The sequence below is a fragment of the Lepisosteus oculatus genome, chromosome 9, assembly GCF_040954835.1.
Source record: "Lepisosteus oculatus isolate fLepOcu1 chromosome 9, fLepOcu1.hap2, whole genome shotgun sequence".
NCBI classification, from domain to species: domain Eukaryota; kingdom Metazoa; phylum Chordata; class Actinopteri; order Semionotiformes; family Lepisosteidae; genus Lepisosteus; species Lepisosteus oculatus.
The window spans coordinates 10094867-10118302 of record NC_090704.1 but is presented as its reverse complement, the minus strand read 5'-3'; the positions used below and the strand labels follow the sequence as shown (position 1 = coordinate 10118302).

Genomic DNA, 23436 nt, shown 5'->3' with positions numbered 1-23436 from the left:
TATTTTATTTATAATTTACATAGATGTACATTAGATACCTAGGCTGTCTTACAAAATGCAAAGCTGTTCACATCAAGGGTTTTTTCTATACTATTCTACAAACTATAAATACTGTTGCCAACAGTAATCAACCTTTAATGACACTTGTGATATATAGACCCTTCTGGAAGTGACAAAAAAGATCATTCTTTCTTGGATGTTTACAACTATAGCAACAAAAGATCAAGAGAAGGCGGATATTTGAAATGTATTTAACTGACATGAAAATTCTCAGGCTAAGCAGGGGGAAAAAAGCAAACAACTTAAAGGATTTTGTTAATCAGCAACCAGTTAAAAATATAATGAAACCATGTACAATTGTTATTATGAAACTTTGTGCGATTAAATAACATTAAAAAATCTTGAAACCGCAGCGTTTACAATGTATCCCTTTACTTGCATAACAAAAAACCAAGAGTGAATTATGCTTAACCCAGGTCTCAGGTATAAAAAGCATAGTGGAGGTGAGGAAAAGCACAGGAATTCGGAATTTCATAAACCGGGATCGTTTATCAAGATATCATTACAGCGTTTTTGGTACAGTATATCAGAATATGTAGCAAGGACATTTAACGCGTGACCATTATAACCTTGGTGTGATACTGTAATACACGTTAACTTAAACATATACACTATACAAATTCTGATTTCATGCTTTATGTGGGATGCAGAGAGTATACAGTATGTACCTGAGAGATGACTCTTCAAGTCTGCCCTGATGCTCAGGTGTATTCGAGCAGAATCCAGAACTATCTGGGCTTACTGTATGCGTTTAACTGTTAATGTAAAGCAATATTTTAAGAATTGATGTGGAATAAAATTCAACTGGTTCGAACGGAAAATGAAAAATTCTAAGTGTCTTCTAGCATTATTGAACACTTCCTCTGGTAAGAATTACTTTCTCATAAACAATGACCCCCATGCACACAAAAAACTTTCCATAATCCCAAAGGGAAAAGAAAGTGATGTCATTTCCGTTGTGCAGGTTTCAACACCTCCTTTGCAGCCCCCGAAATCTCTCTTCAGGTCAAAACTTTCCTGTTGACAGTGTGGACCGGAGTATTCTGTATTGCTTGCACGGCGAAAGCCCTCAGAGCGGTGTAATGAATGAGGATCTATCCGTCTTGTTCCACTGGGGCGCTTTAATCGCCAGGCATATTCCAGTAGTAAACCTGACAAGGTCCTGCAGTGAAGGCTGTGAGTGAATGAGCGAGTAAAGTGCAACTGCTTCCAAACAGAATGCAGGCACTGTTCGGGATTCTGAATCCTCTGCTTTTGCTGATGCTGTTCGGATTATATCCGTCTGTGGTGAGTTGGTTGGTTGTTCTTCTTTATGAAATGAAGATTATTGTATGTGCGTATGTAAAACACTTCACAGGTAAGTTTAGTGAGGAGAAAGATTGGAGAAAAATCCTCTTGGTAAAATATATTGCTTACTGTAACCAGCACTGCAGTTCTAGGAGAATTGTACCGTTCCAGTTCGCTAAGCTGGTTGTCTTTGCTGGCCACTGGCAAAACATCCGTATTAATTATATCAGTAACATAACAACTGGAGGATGCTTCAAGAAAGCTTTCAATGCTCAAGGTAAAAGAGCGAATGCTACCGCGGCATGCAACATGCACGCATGCACTTTATATATAAACGTTTGAAGGCGCAAAGCTTTCACACTAGGAAAATAACGTTGAAATTCTGCCAGATAATTGAAATATAGCGTTTATACACATCGTTGAGCAATGACTAAGCTAGCGGTTTGAAATTCAAGCAGTGATAAAGTATTAAGCGCCTGTTACGCCTCTACCACATTGTGGATGATCTCGTCGAGATTAACTGAAACATATACGAAGTCTAAATTACTATTTAATCCGAATATCCCCTCTAATATGGTGTTAGTATTAGGTTCATGGATAAGAACAGCTAACTCTAGAACTTTATTAATGAGGGTTTTGTGCCATTTTAGCGGCAATATAGTTGCAATGTAAAAATAAAATTTGCGTCACATCACTAAATTCAAATTAATACACAAGTGCTGACTAAAAATTGTTTGCTTGTTATAATACACTGTCGTCGAAAACAGAAAAGACAAAAAAATAATCCCGGTTAACCTGACGAAATACAATACAAGGACAATACATTGCTTTAACACATGTTGTATAGAAATGGAGACTTGAGATACGTGATGCAGTGGTTCAGTTTAGTTTCCCATAGTATCGAAATGCAGAACAGTGTACACAATGCACAATCACAAAGGTATTTATCTCTTGTGTTGCATGAAATAAAAGAAGGGAAAGAAATACTAATTTAGAAAATGTGCTTACATGAACACATTTTAAGCCATTAGACACGTATTGCTGACTTATTAGTCTATTTATTATTAATGACTTTGTTACCTGAGGTTTTAAAATGTAATCAATATCTAACTAAATTACCACTTACAATCACTCCATCCCCTCCTGCACAAATAGTTTGTATACTTTGAATGTTCTTCTTAATGTACACTTATACTAAGTCCAATAATATCAACAACAGTGGTTTAAGAGAATGCTCTGGGCTTTTTTCAAAGGCCTTTTTTTCCCTGACATTGAGATGTGTTATTGTGACAACAATATTTATTTAGTCAAAGGAAGGCTTTTTATCAATTTTGCAGAAGTTGAATTTTTTCTGTATGGTATAGCAAAAGCTTTACATTGCTGTATATACTGTATGTCCAGTAATTAAATATTATAATAAAAATGTTTTCAAACTCTCCATTGCATGCACATGTTTTCATCGACTTCAAAATGTAAGAGCTCAATCCCAGTTTTGTTATTGTCTTCCAAGAGGGCTACTGACAATTGATCCAGCCAAAATATTGTTGTTTCAAATCTGGTGGTGTGAAATAAACTGTCAATTCTTTTGTCAGAGAGCCATGGAGTATATCATGTTGATGATTCTTGAAATTATTGTTGCTAATTTCCTCCCACACTTTGTTTCTGTGACTGAAGAATTAATGAACAAAATAGAAATGTATATATGCGAGTGTCCTAACTTTATAATAACCTACTTTATACATATTACTGATATGCAGCCAAAGTAGATTAAGATTTAGATTCAGTTGGTTATTTTGCATCTACAAGTAAAACAAAATGCGTCTTCTGAGAAAATCAACCTGTTAAAATGTTAAAGTAGAGCACAAGTTGAGCTTTATAATTTAGATAGCTTTGATACGAACCTAAACCTTCTCTTAAGCTTAGTCAGTGACTGGGATTCATCAGCTACCGGTGCACCCATATCCTTGACTGGCACCCATATCCTTGACTGCTTGTGCAAGAGCAGGCTGTTTTTCTCGCTGGATGCCTGTAAGCTTGCAGTATTGATATTGAATGTCACATTATTCCTCCAATGCTAACTCCCATAAGGCACCATAAGACATGTAGTATAGAAAATGGCAGTCAAATCTGACAAGAACTCATTGTGGAGGAAAGCATGTACTGTTCTCAATCCTCTGTTCTGATAAAGTTAAAGAATGATAATTGGTTAATTCCAGAGTTTAACAACAAAAACATAAAATGTTATTTACTTTACAGTCTTGTAAAATAATTAGGTGGTTACTGGTCTTGGTGCTGAAAACAACTCACGAACCCTTCATCAACTATCAGCATGGGGGTAATTTCATCAAACATTTCTCAGTCTTCACATTTTGAATATCATTGTTTATGTTAATATCCTTATATTTTATTTCTACACAACTGCAACTTTTATAAATTGTCATTATTGCAGTAATTTTAAAAATATGAGGTACTTAAACCACACACCTGTAAAGGGATGTAACATAGTTATCTACAGTATATGAAGGCAATTTCTTATCTATTTTAGAAGAGTTAACACTTTTTGCATCTGAATTTGTCTGTTGATTGATTCAGTGTGTTTAAATAGATTAATGTTCAACCCAGGCAGGTCTTTCAAGATTATAATATGAGCTGTCAGCTCTATGCAGTATGATCTAAGTTGATGCAATGCTTCTGAATGCAACAAAAAATAATCATTAAAATGGTCTCCTTAGTAATAAATTCACCTTTACATCAATGTGACCTCTCAGAAAATAAGCACCAGTATATTTTAGCTTATATCATTAGTGCCATTCCTGGCACTTATTGGGCATAAAATAAGAGTGAAAAAAGATTTCCCTCACCCTGAAACACATTTGCTTTGCCCAGTACAAATAACCCCATTAAAATGCATCTCGGCTGACGATTTTGAATTTCATAATGGGGTAAAACCTTCACAAGACAGAAGTACATTCATGACTCACCAAGACCAATTAGACATTGTGAATTAATTTAAATCCTTAATCCTGAACATGCTTTGTAATGATCTATGAATACTTACTGTAGCTTCTTGTGATTTTTCAAATTTTTTATCACAGTTTTTCTAAAACTTTTTAATATACAGCATTTTAGGTCTACAGGTAGAAAAATACTTTTGATCAAGTGTACAAAGCAAAGAAAATCTATGGAAAATGAAATGTTATTGATCCTTAAAGACCAACATAATTATGGTCTTTCAGTTTAATCCCCATAATCATTACCATGTTTCTTTTAAACCAATGATTAAATCAAATTTTGACTCATATGGAATTAGAAATCCTGAGCCTGTTTCATGCTGTTGGTTATATATTTCCCATGGACAATATTGTGTTTATAGAATAATATATTTGTACAATGAAAGACTTAGTGTTCCACCAGTGCTGGGGATGGATTTTGCAATTGGCAGTTGTGTTGATCTTCGGTAGAATCTAGGCCTTAGTCTTCTGAGAAAAAGGTAGAATCCAAAGTACAACAATGCTTTCCTGCACTTATTTTTGTGCTAAAATATAAAGTAATATGGAATAAATGTCCAGTTTACAACTTCTTTATAAACAATAAAATCAACAAGAACTATTTATCATAATACTTTACATTCAGCAGGAGCAACATTATTTTAGATACAATATATTTTTCAATGTCCTTATTGTATTCCACAGTCTTTTAAGCATGTGGTTATTAGAATGACTCCAACCAGATAGTTTTACTAACCCTTAGTGTCATTGCTGTCTTATTCATAGACAAATAATTATATTGGATGGTATTTATATTGCAGTAGCACTGCATTTTGTGGACCTAAAAACAGCTGCTGCTTACATATGTTCTTATCTCAAAATAAAGTATATGAAAAACAGAAATGTATTAGCACTGAGGTTGGGCATTGTTTTTGTGACGTGTACATATGTGTAGATACATTGATTAGATTTTTAAATTCATTTATTTTCAACCTTAAAGGTCTGTGTGCTCTTCTGTGCGTGCTGTAGACCTGAGTTACAGCTTTTCTTCAAATGCAGCCTAGAACACAGTATGGGGGCTTTTAGCATAATGATGAAACAGATTGTATTACTCTAATCTATTACATCCAATTTTCTTCACCATAAGCTGTTATTCTACAACAGACCTGACATAAAACTGACAGACACCTCCTTGTGTATTTGTCTTACAAAGCATGGCAAAAAGAGTAAGAGTCATCCACACTTTCAGTACATTTCTTTTTAATTCACTCTGTCCTTGCTATCATCAAATACATTTATCCTTCGTGAGCAGAATTATTGGATTTCAGTGACCAACCTAAAGTACTGATTGAGTCTCATTAAAGATTACTGTAATGTATTGGAAGGCATCCTGATAGATAGAGGGGAATGGAGAAAAATTAATTACAAATGTATCCAAACTTTGATTCCTGAAAATAGGATAACATAGAGAGAGAGTAACATTGTACTGGGCAATTATAAGTCACAATATGTAGTTGTCTTATGAAATGTATTTTTTGTGTTATACAGTATATATCTCTCATTACACAACCTGCAATTTGTTGCAAATTTGTTGTACATTGTGTTGTACAACTCAACAATTATGGCATTTATTCCGTGTCCCAAATGTTTTATTTAATGTTATTTATCACAAAAATTATGCACATTTTGTGTGTAAATAAGCTTTTTTAAACTAAAAGTGACCAAAGAAGCCCAGAAACGATTATCTTTTCAATATGTTTGCATCTCCTTCCCTTGTGCTACTTTGCGTCTAGGATGTGCTGATCAGTTTGCTGTCTTTATCCTAGCAAAGATTGATCTCTGTTGGGAAAAGAGAGGTACGTCAATCTAAATATTGTTAAAGTTTTCAAATTTTCAAATTCGGAAGTATAATTTTCAAACCTTTTTTAAAATGAAACTTGAAATGGACTGATTTTGCGAAAACACACAGAAGCAGAATGCATTAAAACAAATTTGTCAGATGTATTTCACTGATGCTTTGATCCAAAGTGATGACGGTTATCTTCTTTTTTGGTTTGGATACAGTATACATTTTGACATCGTGTTTTACACTAAGGTTTGCAGGAGTATGTCGGTTGGGATTCAACTCATGTCTCTCCAGACTGAGGAAGAGTTCTAAATGCTTTTGCAGTCTGCCCACCCATAATATAATACTATAGTACATCGAATAGGCATTTGATGTTCTTGCTTGTTCTTGGCTGAACATTGTTGTGGATGACATAATGGCAGATGCTTGCAGGTAAAAATATAAATGGCTGTTAAAGTGAAGATAGGAGAGTATTTTAATTGGTAATGGTTAATTAATAACTCTAATTAATGGGTGTTATAACTAATAGATGCAAGAGCTACCATGCAATGGAACCTGATTAATGACATATTGTAAATGTGAAAATACTCTATTATTGATTTGAGGTGATCAGTTTAATTATATGTATGTCCCTATGAATAGATACATAAAAAATGTTTTATTTGCCTGCCTTCGTAAGAAAAAGACATTTTTTTAAATATTCAGCGTTGTATAAAAAACTTCTATTTTGTCCTTTTTTTGTGTTCGCGGGACTTAGTAATAATGAAGTAATGAAAAAGATTTTTATTCTTTGACAATTTCCAGTGACATACATATTATAACATCTGTACCTGGAAAGATATGCAAATGTGGAACTTTGCTTAAAATCTCATCATACATTCAATTTGGGAATGATCTTACAGAAAACCTGAAGTGTCTCGCAGTAAACCTCCATCTTTCCTTTTTGTTGGAACATTTTAGACTTTTTTTTTAGTCTGGGAAATGTATGTAATTTCGATGTTGAGAAATTCAGTCTGTTTTAGGTCTTCCAAAGCACTTGCCTTCAAGACCAAACATCCTTCTGAGAATACTGTGTAAGTGCTATCACCTATCCTCGCATGAGGTTGTAGCAAGGCTTTAAATGCTCTGGTGTCCTTGCAGTAAGTGTTATGCCAGTAATACAAATTGGCTTCTGCTAAGAAAGAGAACTAAGTTATGAACTATAAAGGTCAGACCTATAAATGTGCCCTGATAAAAAGGTCAAATCTAAGAACCTCATATTGCCATCAGGAAAGTACACATCTAGAAAAGCACCACTTCACCTGAAAGGACATTGTTAAAGAATCACACTATACCTTTTCAATCATTTTACAAAGAATCACAATATCCTTCAGAAGGAGGTTTCAAGCCATTTGTGCTTATGAGCTGCATTGTATAAACTAGAGATGTAATTTCAGTGATCTATTGCCAACAAAAAAATCTTTTTTCTTTAAATATAATATTACTTTTATCCTTATTTTTCTATTTAATATACGGGTTGATTCACATTTTACATTTAATTAGTTTCCTTTGATTTTTTTTGCTATATTTCTCTTTCATTGTAGAATACAAGTACTTGAAAGAAGATGGTGTTTAAAAAGGTTACTTTGTATCATTTTATCATATATGAGAGAGAAATAGATTTCTGAATCTGTATTTCAGAATGTGCAGTTTTTGTGCCATGACAGTGTGTTTTACCTTCTCGCCCAATGGCTGATCCAGTCGTTTCAGCAGTCATTCTAAAATTACTCCTCTCCCTGATACCTTTATATGGGACAGAGCACTAGATATGTTGGATGGTATAGTTCTAACTGGGTTGCAGTTTGAATTAATACCTTATCTTTCTCTAAAAACATACAGTAGCTCACCAGCTGATACTCTACATGTTTTAGAAATACGCATTCACACTATGCAATGGTCCTTTGCCTAAGTGTCCAGATTTTACTTACTGTATGTGCATTTATACTGGTTAAAAAACTGACATGTACATTGCAGTTTATTTTCTCTTTTTTCAAAAATATTAATATAAATATGACTGCCTTAGGCTTATACTGTTCATAATTGCTTTTGATAAAGATGTTGGAAAATAGGATAATTCTTGATTGATTGCAGAGGTTAGCATTGCTGCCTCGCAGTGCTGGGGCCCTGTCTTCAATTGGTTACCTGGGGTGCTATCTGCGTGGAGTTTGTATGTTCTCCCCATGTTCATTGGGTTTTCACCTGATACACTGGTTTGCTCCCAGTCTAAAGACATACTGGTAGGTTAATTGATTTCTGGACAAATTGGCCCTAGTCTGAGTGTCCAAGATCCCATCCAAGATGTATCCTGCCGTGCACCTGTTGCTGGTGGTGATAGGTTCTGGCTCCCCCAAGACCCTGAATTGGATAAAGCTGTATTCAGCTACAGTGGAGTAAAAAGCTTCATTAGATATAATTGAAGCCACAGATGTTACCCATGGAAAGTTACAATAAGCAATCAAATAATTAATACCAAATTCCCCAAAATAAAGTCTTGATATTTGCACGTTACTATTACTCAACATAAGTGACAGGAACATATTAAGTGAAGGGTGTTCACTCTTTCCCCTTGATATATTGATTGTTTATTATGTTTTACCAATTATTCTACTGATTTGGCCTAGGTTGGAGAAGTCGATTAAAATTCTTAGATTTAAAGTAGTTTATATTATCAAGGTTTAATACATTCTTCAGGAAAAAATGGGAAAGACAGTCACATGAATTGTATTTTATGGATGTTACACATACTGTAGGAGAGTTTAATTAAGTTGACCCACATAGTCATACAAAGATCTGCAAAAGAGCTAAAAAAAACTCTGGAAAGGTTATACAGTATAATCTCTAGGTGTTGTACAACAATATATAGTCTCAGATCTTGGTCTAGAAGAGGTCTTATTCTTTAAACTCTGTGTATGTTCAGTATATGCTATATATCATACTTGGTTTGATTAATTAAGCCAATAAGTGGTTCAATAAGGAACTGGGAGGTTGATGGGAATTGAACCTGAAAGATTTTTAGCTCTACAGGACAAAGGGTTGGAGTCCTGTTTTATGTCTGGCTCTCTTTCTAACCTCTTGTCCAAACAGTGGAAGTCAGTATTTAATATATCAGTTAATTAGAATGGAATATGAGGCAGTTGTCTTTCCAGTAACTGGAATCCCTTGAAGTAAATCCAGAGTGTTGAAGCTAAATGTAACAAATGCATGCATGACCTTTTTCTAAATAATGTAAATTAGAGTAGAGTAGTAGAGTAGTTTATTGCCATATGTACTGTGCACATACTGTACTGTACATTGGAATTCTTAATGTCCTTAAGTGCTGATCTCTCAGGACATACACAATGCAACAGACAACACCACACAATGTAGACAACAGGAACAATAAGTATGTTGTGGAAAAATAAATATGTAGTAGTGAGACCCCAACAAATGGTAGACTATGTAAAAAGTGTGTAGTGCGATGTGTATTAAGGTACTGCAGTTAGCTGTTCAGGATGCATATTCCCGTGGGATAGAAGCTGCTCTTGAGTCTAGTGGTCCTTGCTTTAACAGTGTGGTACCGCTTGCCAGAGGGTAGGGGGGGCAACAATTTGTGGCTGGGATGGTTGGGATCCTGAATGATGGATTTTGCTTTATTGCAACAGTGGATGATGTGGATTTGACCGATTGGTGGTAAATCACATCCTATAATCCTCTGTGCCGTTGCCACATTAAGGCCATTTTCCAATTAAAGCCATTTCAATGCACAGTATATTTAGAGGAATTAAAATACAACAAATGCTTCAGTTTTCTGGTGAAAATCCCAATATGTAATAACTATAGTATATACTATAATTAAATAACACACTGATTTAAAGAGGATTTGAGCTTACCTCATATTATATAATAATAAACATCAATGCCGTGCAAGCACAGTCTTATTGTAGTGAACAGATAAGCTCTTTATCTCATCACACTGAGTGCTCACCTGAAAACTTGTCATTACAGGTTATTTTTTCAAACTTCACCTGTCAAGTACTCAACCGGCATTGATCATTAATAAGGTTCCAGTGGTGAAAGCCTTTTTTCTTCCTTCGTCTTTTGAAACTGCTCATGTTCAAAGACCAAGCAGCCTAGCAACTTCAAACTAGACTGGCATACTGGGAAAGATAAGCTATTAAGGTTGTAACAAAATTGGGGTCCTTCATCAACTAAGATGAAGCTTGACAAAGCTTTGTAAAACTTCTGCCTGAAGACTTACTAAATATTTTTTTATAACTACAATGGGTCATAGTCTCCATTTTGTTCTCTGCTTTTGTTCTACTGCTTTTCTCTTGCTGCACTAATGCAGTCATAATTTGACATATTTCATTAATATCCATAGTTGCTTATGATTTCCATCTCACAGTTTGTAATTTTCACCTCCACAGCAGGTCATCAACTTCTTGGTGATATGCAACCTTTTATAGAAACTGTTCCTGTTCAAGGGCTTGGCCTTTTAGCTTCAAACTGGGTGAATGTCCTTCTAGTGGTAATGTAGTTAGTATATGGATAAGTTGCATTTCTACATACTGTACAGTAAACCACAACCACTTTCTTCATACATCCAGCACCATTTTATTAGGATCAACACACCTTGACTTGCTTCTGAACTGACACAACAAGATATATATACCCACACCCTGCTGTCACCTATTTGAAATTAAGTAGGTTTTCATTTAAGATACATTTTTTCCAAACCTTATATGATAAATATATACCCAAAGCATAATTAAAGTTTTGAATTTGGGAATTTGTTCTTTTTGGTAGTGAAAATAAGATCTTTAATATGTGGTTCATTATAATCATACTCCTTTCTTGAACACTTCATTGGTTTCAGAGAAGATTTTGAGTTCATAATTTGGAGTTGAGAGAAACTTCTGATTCCTTTCATTGGGGAGGCACACCAAATGGGCTAATTGTGTGACCAATTGGTCTCGTTTCCACATTCACTGCAGATCTACAATAAGACTGGGAGTACACTGAATTTTCTTAGATTTAGCACACTTTACCACCAAGATATAATGCAATAAGTGCAATTACCAAAACTCATCTTGATTGGCAGCCATGTCTTTAACCACAAGACTAGGTTAATGGTACTTACTGTATATTGCACATATGAAAGTAACTTGCCATGCTTTGAAAGAGAAGAAAAGAACACTATAACACTTAATTATAAAATTATGTCCAAAATGTGGTAGCTATACATGTGATCCACCGAGTAACTTTCACTCTGACGCTTCTTTAATGATAAAAACAATACAAGCATTCCAGTAACTCCATTGTTTGCCCCGTATTTAACACGTGTAAAAGTACCTTGATGGAGTGATACTAAATTGGTTTAAAATATCAGAGAAACAGATGAACAGTGGTAGATTGACATATTTGTACAAAAATGCAATAATATTCTAAATGTGTACATTTTCCCACAAAATAATAGAGTGAACTATTTTTTTTGTTTAAATAGTTAAATCACTCAGTGGAGAATTCTGCAAAACCTTTGGGGTAGCTGCAGTAAATCCTTCTGTTTGTATAGAACCACAGAGCTAATATCTACACCCTCTATGAAGTAATTAATAGGTCCTAGTAGGAAGATTGAATTCTGATAATTACTGGTATTTGTTTTTACACATAATCATATATTGCATTTAGTGCTACGTGGAGCCCTTTACCTGACGATTAAGTGTTTTTGAAAAAAGATCAAGGACTACAACCCTGGCCTTAAGTTCCTGTGATATTTTTTTCTTCAAGGAAATTGAAAGGAAAACCCAAGAAATTATTCAATCAATTCCAAAACCAAATGTATCATTCCTTATGTGCTAAGATATTTGTCCTTTGTTTGTCACAGGTGTGCAATCAAACGTTTGCCAAATCTTAGATCGGTCTACAACTGCCTTACAAAAAGCTTGGACTGCGCCATAAATGTTTCTACAATTAAGTAGCCACTCTCTGCATCAGAGCTTTAAACATGGCCTCCATTGTGACATTTTTGAACCACTAGTTGTTCCATGCCCATAGTGTTGTGAAGTGTAGCCCTTGGATTAAATCGGTAGGCAGAAAATTGCAGAGCAAAAATGCTTTAGTGAGATGGTTGTTTACTTCGTTCAAAGGCTCTAAACTGCTGAAGTCTGAATTCAATGGATGACAGATGATTGGATTCCTCTGTGTTCTGCATCAAGTCAGTGTATAATGGATCTCATCTTGGGGTAAAGTAGGCCTGCTTTTCTAGTAAAATTCTTCAAAATTATGAATCATATGGTCTGAGATGCTCAAAGATGATCAGTTGAGTTTTTCCTCTTGGCAGCTGGCTTTATACATTGAAAAGGATTGAAAAGCACCTGACACACGAAATTCCACATGCAGTGATACAGCTTTTTGAATTGTCTGTGGATTTAGGAATTTCTGTGTTTTTGTAGACTGCTTCATTGCCCTCTTATGGGGAACGGCAGAATTACGTATCCATTCGGTCTGATACATGAGAGCAATCAATAAAGTGTTCCTAAACAGCAGTTCTCTGTATCTGGGTCTTTGAAAAGTCCCCTACCCATATATTAGTATTGATCTGCTAAGTTGCATTAGTATTTGCTGTTTCTTTTCCTGAAAATGATGAGCAAAACATCAAGTGAAATACATTCATGACCTGTTTATGATATCCCCAGCAGTGTAGTTCTATTCAGTACCAAAACAGTATGCTTTGTATCATAATCAGTTACTAAGCTGCTTTATGTATTGCTGTGATGGACAGCATGGTGGTTGGTACCACTGCCTTACTGCTCCATGGTCCTGGCTTCAATAACAGTCTGTGTGAGGTTTCACAATTTGGTTGAAATTTTGATTTGAAGACCCCACTCTGTTTCACTTTGCATTTCTAATTCATTTGTTCCACACTTAAGCAGAATGCAGTGAAATATGTGTTATTTGGATAGAACAGACAAAAATTGCCAACAGCATTTTTTGGGTTTTCTTCTCCTTAAATAGATGACTAATTGGTGGCCAGTTTGATACATTATAAAAACACTTGCTTTAACTCTTGTACTGGTGCTCAGCACTGATGAACCCTCCAGTCTAAACATTGTTGCCAGCTTTGTTCCAAACAACCAATCAGCCAATTGACAGTAATCAATATTAGCTTAGTAACAGCAAAGAGTAATACAATTCAATTAATAACCCTTCATTTAAACTTGATTTTCAATTGGCAACAATGCTTCCAAACGATACATACTTTTTATGCATAAGTTGCATAATTTCTCATTTAATTTCTCAGCGTCACATTAAAATGCTAGTTTGCCTTAATACCATAGAATAACTACAATTACTATGGAAGCATACTGTACCTCCTTCCACATGACAGAATGGGATATTGGTGATATTGATCTATTGGCAAGGAAGACTGGCTGAGTTATTCTACTGCAGCTTAGGTGTCATGAAGATTTGGACATCTTCCAGCAGCTCTAATGTTTAAGACTTGAGGACCCATGGCTGGGATATTAGCAACAGCACGTTGGCCAGATAGGCTGGTGAATTGCTTTTAGTTAAGACAGGGTCATTACTTCCCAAGATCTTTAAAATACATTGAAATTAGTTGTGATTTTCTACTCTATTTGTTTTACTTTCTTAGTTTTCAAGTGGATTTCAAACTAGGAAGATTTGTTTCCACTATAGTCAGTATTGACTATGTGACTAGATAAATGGATCCAAGTTATAACCATGGGTCTAATTGCCTCCTGTAATTTGTGACTGTTCTGGTTAAGCACTTGCATGGTGTTTCAGTTAAGTTATAAAATAGTTTGATTCAGCTCCAGCTACATCTAAATGTCAAAAGTTTTTAACAACACTGTTAATTATAATTGATTTTCTTCTAAATACAGAAATACAGGAATATAGCAGTATTTCTTGCATACTTAATTGTTGTCATTCTCCTTGTTTCTTGAATACATCAACATGACAGTTTAGTCACTGCAAATTCAACGTGATAGTAGTAATGAACCCTCCACCATAGAAAAAACACATAAGTGTTCTTCTTGTGAACAAAATATAAAACTGTCATTTGTAGTATTTCATTTACTACTCAATACTGTACTGTATATGAAATATAGTACAGTTCCTATTACTGAAAATTAATGCATAAAGTAATTTGTCTTACTTGTGCTGAATACCTTAGATACATTTAAGATTTAAGGTGTTTTTAAGGTATACCTTAAGGGCCTTAAAACTTTAAACCCATAAAATGTATAGAATATTAAACTAGTGATCAGCTGCACTGAAAAAGCTTATGATTTGTTTGATGGGTTTTCTTGTGTCATTCATAAATGTATGATTTGTGTTTAGAAAGCTTCAGTTTTTTTCCATCTACTTTCCAGTTAATGCACCCTGTCATGTTTGGTAGTATAGATTGGTTTTCAGACTTGTCAAAATATCTGAACATGTTGAATAGAGTAAGACAAGTGGGAAAAGTACTGTCCCCTGTACTATACATACAGTATATAGAGAATATTGTTGAAAAAAGTTCTGTTTTTCCTCTGTTCTCTTTAGACTATTGGTCCAAAGGAAGGCTGGCAGGTGTACAGCTCGGCCCAGGACCCAGATGGACGGTGTATTTGCACAGTGGTAGCCCCAGAGCAAAATCTTTGCTCCAGAGATGCAAAGAGCAGACAACTCCGCCAGTTGCTGGAGAAGGTAAATGGGTTTTAGATACATTTGTTAAGTGATAATTAAGATCAGCCTACATCTGTTTGGAGTTAAACGGATGTACATCCAGTAATGGCAAAATGTGGCTATCTAGTATCTCACCAATAACAGAAGAGAAAATAATTTTAATTTGCAATGTCTGCAGTGTTTTTCTCTCTATATATTTAGACTTTGTCTACAGGACTATATTTATTTTATTTTATGCTGTACTTAAGCTCAGCTCTGCAGAAATGAGACAGACTTTAAGAGAATTAGAATGAGAAAGGGTATATATGGAATCACTGCTTGAAGCACAGAACAGATTAATTCCAAGTGTAAACATACCAAATGCTAGAAAGCAGTGAGCCAAAGCTCAAAGCTACAGTGATGTCCAATCCTGGTCCTGGAGGACTGGTATGTCTGCACATGTTCATGGTCTCCTTAAAGCAGCAGCACCTGAAGAGCTGGGAGAAGCTGTTAAAATTGTTCAGTTAAGCTAATAATCAGCTCTTAAGAGTTAGATGATTTGGAATGAAAACCTGCAGAGAGGCAGCCTTCAGGGATGAAGATCAGATGCCCTTGGTTAAATTTCATTGTTAGTTATGAAAAATATGCAGAGAAAGCATTTCATTAAGTGATTACAAAAGGCAGGATCCAGTCAAAGAAAAATACTACAATAGAGTGCAATTGTGTAGAAAGTGATAACATCTTTTTGTCATAACAGAGCAAATATATGTTAAGTTGCACAATCTGTACAACATCATGGTTTATTTTTTATTAAAATGCAAGTGACGTTCTGCATCAGAGCTTTTCAGACAGAACGCTTGTTGTCCATGTTAATCACTGTCATTAAAATTTACAAAATGTTAGATTTTAAACACATTTAAAGTAGATCAATATAGCACTCTTTCAACTACAAAACTGCATTTTGCCAAATGCAGTAAAACGTTTTACAAGAAAAATTGCAATGCCCAATTGAGGTTTCTTATACTGCAGCATACTGGATGAATGCAAAGAAATCCATCAATGGCCATGTGCCATTGCTTTTTAAAGAATGTATGACTACAGTCTGAGCCCTGTTCTAAAGGCCTGTCCATCAACATATTTCATTATATTGCTTTAACATAAAAGCTGTCTATTTACAATGTAGAGAATTCTGCCATTTTATTAAGAACTACACTCCAAGAGGAACAATCAATACATGATGTACAAGATAAAGCAGATCCATTTTGCACTTTGATTGCAGTATGTATACTGTATGTATATATATATATGTGTGTGTTTATGTTAAACAGTTTATGTAGTATATGATTGTATTCCATATGGAAAGCTATGTTGAAAAGCATATGATGGTAAGGTCTGTTTCTAACTATTCCCACCATTAAACATAAATACACAATCACATAACATCTGTCAACCGTCTATTTCTTGGCAATAAGTAATGATTAATTCATGAGCTGTTAATCCACAAGGAGAGAAATCACCAGAAAGATTAATTCACAGATGTTAGAATGTACATTTTATGGTTAAAAGGTCATTAAAGTGACATTGGCATTCTGCCAGTGGTCTATATTAGTGTGTTTAATGTACGTAGAGTCCTATTTCTAAAAAAATGAGTTTCTGGAATTAGGGCACATTAATAATGACAGATAAAGAGATAAATCAAAATGCATCATATCAGGAAGGTATGTGTGGGTGGGATTCAGTCTTCAGATTTACTTTAATGCATTTCTATTTTACAGTGAGGTATTAGGAAGTCTTCTCTTCAAAACAGTACAAATATTGATGTAGTGCTACTTTGAAATAAAGATATCAGAGTTGAACAAATTCAACTCAGATGAGTGCTTCTAATAGATTAACTGATTTCATCAAATGTTTGACAGGTCCAGAATATGTCACAGTCTATAGAGGTGTTAAACTTGAGGACGCAAAGAGATTTTCAATATGTTTTAAAAATGGAAACCCAAATGAAAGGACTGAGGTCCAAATTTCGACAAGTTGAAGATGACAGAAAAACATTGATGACCAAGCATTTCCAGGTAAGATATCAATGTGTCTAATATATACGTTTGTATAGAAATTTAACCTGTTACTCTTTATCTGTATAGCAGATGGTGATTAGCCATTTGTGAATGAAGTGAAGACATTTAAGCAAATCAAAACAGATTCACTGAATTGCAATTAGTACACAATATAAATAACCTTTTTTATTCTAAAATTGTACATAATATTTCACAATATTATAATTTCTCCTTAAGTATAATAGCCATGCTTACATTTGGCAAGATGGGGATAATTCTGCTCCTCTGACTTCTATGGGTTTCCTGTCATAGTTCCTGTTATTTCAATGCCAAATGAACAGGTTGTATTTCAGATGAATGAACAACATAAAATATTCATTGTCTGGAAGCTGCATTTAGCCATGTCTTGTCATACTCCCCGATCTCTTCACAGGAGCTTAAGGAAAAGATGGATGAACTGCAGCCTCTAATCCCAGTTTTGGAGCAGTACAAAACAGATGCCAAGTTAATCACACAGTTCAAAGAGGAGATCAGGAACCTATCAGCAGTACTTACTGGAATCCAGGAGGAGATTGGAGCATATGACTATGAGGAACTACACCAAAGAGTAATCGGTCTAGAAACCAGACTAAGAAACTGCATGACAAAACTAAGTAAGACCTGTCTTTTATTATCTGACATAATTTAGCTCAATAGACAAATACTTTCATTCAGGAATTTAAAGAAACTCTTTCCACTATAGCACGTAAGCAATGGCATACACATTTTTACAAAGATAGTCCAGAGATAATTACTGTTGGGCAATTGACAGAGGTCAAACAGCATATACCAGAAATATCAGAACATGGACAATTTAGTCTTGGAACGTAATTGCTAGTGCGTATGGTGAAGTTGTTTTTTACATAGTTTTGAGATCAATCAGTTTTGATTTGTCCGAAGTACACAACTGATGCATAAATGAGGCTTTGCAAAATAATTTCTGAAACATTGGTATTTCGATATTGTTGTAAGACTTCATTGGGAAAACCTGAAAATGGCAATTGGCTTGAAGAATTTTCATAGAAAAAAATGTTTCTTTATTAACAGCATGTGGAAAATTAATGAAAATCACTGGACCCATTACAATAAAGACATCTGGAACAAGATTTGGCGCTTGGATGACTGATCCACAAGCATCTCAAAAAAATAATAGGGTAAGTTATGTGAGTTTTTTATGTGCACTTAAAGTTAAATATTTCCATGTTTTCTTTCTTTGTACTAAATGTTTATGAGAAATAAAGAATATGTACGAAATATTCAGTATTGTCTCTTTTTCCTTTTGTATATTAAAAAGGGGGTCCCGGGACTATAAGTAAGTCTTTAAATGAGAATCATTTTAATAATGTGCATAAGCACTATCACTGTGTATGTAGCCTTTTTTTTAGACTCTACTTGACAGCTTGGCAATGTGATTTTTTATTATGTAACTAATGTGTTAAATTCAGAGTACTTAATCTTAAAGTGTATATTATATTTAGTGGTGGTTATAATGAATGCATGTCTGTACTGTTAATCAGAGTCAAAATACTATTTATAGCTTTTGCTTTTTGCTTGACATAGGTTTGGTATATGGACAGTTACACCAACAACAAAATAGTCCGTGAGTACAAGTCAATTGCAGACTTTGTGACTGGGGTGGAATCTCGGACCTACAACCTTCCTTTCAAATGGGCTGGGACAAACCATGTGGTCTACAATGGCTCTCTTTACTATAACAAGTATCAGAGTAACATTATTGTCAAGTACAGCTTTGAAACTGGCAGGATTCTTGCCCAACGAGCTCTGGAGTATGCTGGTTTTCACAATGTTTACCCCTATACTTGGGGAGGCTTCTCTGACATTGACCTTATGGCAGACGAGATGGGTCTGTGGGCTGTGTATGCTACCAATCAAAATGCTGGCAATATTGTCCTCAGCCAGTTAGATCCACAGACACTGGAAGTCCTAAAGACCTGGAATACAGAGTATTCTAAAAGAAATGCGGGAGAATCTTTCATGATTTGTGGAACTCTGTATATCACAAATTCTCACTTAACTGGAGCCAAGGTGTATTACTCGTATTCCACTAAGACTTCAACATACGAATATATGGACATCCCTTTCCATAACCAGTACTTTCATATTTCCATGCTAGATTACAATGCCAGAGACAGGGCCCTTTATGCGTGGAACAATGGTCACCAAGTTTTGTTCAATGTAACACTTTTTCACATTATTAAGACTGATGATGATGCATAGATGGGTTTTCTGCACAATAATTCAAAGTCATTCTTGATAACCAACTTAATTTTTTTTCCAAAGTGGGCAGTCTTTACACTTTTGGTCTTTGAATTAAAAACACTTTTGTATACTTGTTTCAGCTTTGGATGACAAAACAATATGAACCCAGTTACAACAGGATCAGTTTTAAGGTGACATAGATTTCTCTATATCTACAAATGGCTGAGTAAAATTAAGCCTTATATGATTTAGTTTTGTAAGCCAGAGGCTATAAGTAGCTTTTGTGCATGAATGTCAAGATTTTGTTCAGCACTTGTTTACTATGTTGTTTGTTTTTGTTAAGCTAACTTTGTTTCACTGCAGCAAATAGTGTTTTTTAAAGTGAATGTTGTGTTTAAAATGTTTAAGATTAGTGTATTGTTTTTTATTCTTAATTAGACATTTGAATCATTGTAAAATGTTTTCAATCCAAAACTGATTGACAGATTTTTTTTAAGAAAAAAGAGCAATGTCACTCATTGTAGTACCTATTGTATCACTTCAATGCCTCTGTGAGAGTTAATCCAGTATTATTTTTATAAAATATACAGAATTTAACTGATTTCTTTGTTCATTGAATTTGATCAGTGCTTCAAAGGTTGTATAAAATCATCTTTACCTCATTAAACACCCAGTACTGTATGTTAGACATTATGCATCTTTAACATGCATAACATGCAGATAACAATCCTCTTTTTGCTTTTTACCCCTAGATATGCTGTATACACAGTGTTATTTTCAGGGAATGATTGTGCATAACATTTGGATGAGCAATTCATACAGATAGCCATTACACTGTCCTGCTCTATACATGTTAATTAATATCTACCACCAAGCATGTTCCATTAAACCATTATACGCTAACAAATTACCCATGCAATGAAATTAACATATTTTGATAAGTTACTCATCACACAGATAATAGAACTATATAATTTTTGAAAACCACAAACTCCTGTTAAAAAAATAACACTTTTTATGCTCTTTTAAAATCTGCTTGATTTGAAAAGACCATATAATTATAGCATAATTAAGGGGTCATACTAAAGCAACAGTATTTCATTTTTATTTTAAACCAATGCACAAGAGTCATTTCAGCACTGATTGTATATCTATTAATTAAAATCTCCCCATTCCAGGAGAAAACTGCCTCCTGAACAATGATGATAGTTCCAAATATTGATGATCATTAATATAATTCCTTAATCAACATATCCAAAAGTAAGTTAGCACAATTTCTCAATGATGAGCTACATCATTGTTACACATCTACAGTGGATATAAAAAGTCTACACACTCTTATTGAAAATGCAGATTCCTGTGATGTAAAGCTAGAACTCAAGATAAATCATGTCAGACATTTTTCCATCTTTAATGTGACCTTGCAACCAACACAATTCAAGAGAAAAACAAATAGATTATTAGGAAAAATAATTAAAATTAAAAAACCTACAACACCCTGGTTGCATAAGTGCGCACTGTGATAAGTGTGATTTTATTTTCTTCAATGAAATGAACAAATTCAAGTTAAGTTAAAAAAGATTGCTGGAATTTTACCAATTTGTGATAAATAAGTACTATGAGTATCTATACTGACTTCTGATTTTCATTTGACCACATTCCTTTCAACATGATGGTGTTCCTTTAGAACATAAGAAGTTAGCAAATATACTAGATTTTTATTAGATGAGTAATCCAAGGATCTCATCAGCTTCAAAAACATGATTGGGTAGCTTGTTCTAGACTCCTACAATCCTTTTTTTATAAGTGAGACACTACTTTATCCTTTTGATTTTGTAATACTGAATCAAACATAATTTTTGCCTCAATTTCAATATCCTTGTCTCTCTTTCCAAGTTATTCTAATATCCCTTGTATGCTTGTAGATTATCATCATAATAAGAAGATAGAATCACCTCCACAATTATTCATACTCTTGATAAAGATGGTTCATGTATATTTTATATAATGCCTTTTGTGAATAGGTTATCTCAAGGTATTTTAAAAACAAAAAAAGACATGTTTACACACATTAATACTTTAAATTAAACAGAACTAAAAGCAATAGTATAAAAGTGATTTTTAAGGAAAGATTTGAAAATGCTGTATGACATTCAAAATTCTCCGATATGGGATAGGAGACTATGTCATAGCTTTGGAGCAGCAGACAAAATTATTCCAGTGTTCACGACCTTGTTTTGGGAACTGAAAGAAGGCCAGAGCCCAAATAATGCAAGTGGCATGTTAATAGTTCACTAATGTAGTCAGAAATACGGGAGCCAAACCATTCAAACCTACAATGGTGAATAGCTTTAATTTGGCTATGATTTTGAAATCCAGAGGGAGCCAGTGCAAGGAAACTAAAACGGGTATACAGTATGCTCATGCATTTTAATTTTAGTTAAGATCCAAGCCTCTGAACTCTACACATGTTGCAGCTTACAAATATGCTTGGATACAATTCTGATACAAAAATTAAGCAAACATTAGTTTTCAGATGTGAAGGTATAGATGAGATACAGTATGCACATTGTTGTGGATGAAATATAGACACTTTCACAACACTGAACATGAGCATCTAATGCAAGGCTCAGATCAAAGATAATACCCAATCGACATGATCTCTGTTTTGTGAAATGTTAGAGTTCAGATCAAAAATATGTTGCTGCAATAATAGTACTTGGTTAACATCACATTTGTGTGAACATAAATTTGGGTATCGCCAGTACAAAAATGAAGATGGATGCCCTATCATATCATAAATTTATCCTAAAAAATAATGTGATATAGAACATTGCCCTTCAGGGTAAAGTAAATGCCTAATTTTGTTTAAACGAAAAAAATGCCTGATTTGGTCATCTTTTATCATTAGATAAAACTTAGATAAAACAATGACAAACCATTTCCATTGAAATTAACAATTCTCTCTAATTTATTCAGCAGGATGGTATGATCAACAATTTAAATGGAAGCACTGAGGTTTTTTAGACAGAACTAAAAACAGTCCAGTCATGAGCAGATCATTAGTAACACTAATGAGCTATTTCTGTACTATGCATCATTCAGAACCCAGATTTAAATGGCTCCTTTTGTTTAACTGGAACCTGTTCTTTTTTTAATCATTTTATAAAGTGTTTTCTTTCTCTGTGTAATTTACTTAATTGATATATTAAACCATTTGGGTCACCACTTTCTAGACTTTGATCTTTTTTTACTCTTGGGGATTCATCTCTTCTGTACTTCAAGCTAAATATGTTTATCTGACACCATCGTTATTTGATTCAATATCTATCTGAACCCATTCTACTTCCCTAAGCTTTGTCTTTCTTATTCTCCTTTCCTGAAAATATAAACCTTTGTTTTGGATACTACCTTTACAGTTTAAGTGCACTTCAAAGCAAATATTAGATTATGATCACTCTTAACCTGCTTTCCTCGCTGTATCTACTTATTGGTAATTTTGGGAAAGCAAAAAAAAGACCAACAGAATTATATATAGATAAAAGTACAGTATAGAATTTAAATCAGATGTATAAATCAATTCATATTGCAAAAAGGTACACAATGCTCTACTAAGAAGATGTCATTTAAAGTATAAGGTCCTGTCTTGGTCAGCACAGAAGAAAAGTTACTGTATCTCTGTGACCACATGCATTCCTGGGCTGAAGGAATGTCCTATATTGACAGGCTATTATGAGGAAATTTGATCTAAGTATTTAAAATCCTCAAAGGCACTGCAAAGTCCTTCAGAATCAACAGAAACACAAACCAAAGGAAACATGTGGAAACTTTAGGAAAATTATGAGAATAGGTCTCTGTTCTATACACAAAGGTTTATGTAAGACTGGAACAAGCTACCTAAGCATCTTGTTCAAGTTGATATTGTTTTAAGGAATAGCTGGACGAGATCCCTGAATAAATCTGCCTAGTAATCAAATAGGATAGATGGGCTCTATGGCATCCTCTCATTAGTTATCTTTCTCATGTTCTTCAGTTCTGAAAACACTAGATCAGTAAATGCATTCGCTTTAGTAGGTGTTTTCACAAGTTGAATAAAAAAAGAAATTATCAGCTATGTGTCTACCATTTCAGTTTCATATACCGGCGTCCCTGATGATTTTTCCCAGACTGCGAGAGGAAAATTAAACTCTCCCATGATAGCCACTTTCTTTTGTCACATTGACCCTTTCCAAGTTTAATGATTAGATTACTAATT

General features: G+C 34.3%; 1 protein-coding gene across 1 annotated transcript; it reads left to right on the top strand.

The window, feature by feature from the left end:
• Positions 1 to 1022: 1022 nt before the first annotated feature.
• olfm3a (olfactomedin 3a) lies at positions 1023 to 19782 on the top strand. The gene is made up of 6 exons (XM_015355472.2): positions 1023 to 1347; positions 14767 to 14910; positions 16785 to 16940; positions 17356 to 17575; positions 18009 to 18115; positions 18522 to 19782. The coding sequence occupies exons 1-6, from the start codon at positions 1279 to 1281 to the stop codon at positions 19197 to 19199; spliced, it is 1374 nt and encodes a 457-aa protein (XP_015210958.2). The 5' UTR covers positions 1023 to 1278; the 3' UTR covers positions 19200 to 19782.
• Positions 19783 to 23436: the final 3654 nt, after the last annotated feature.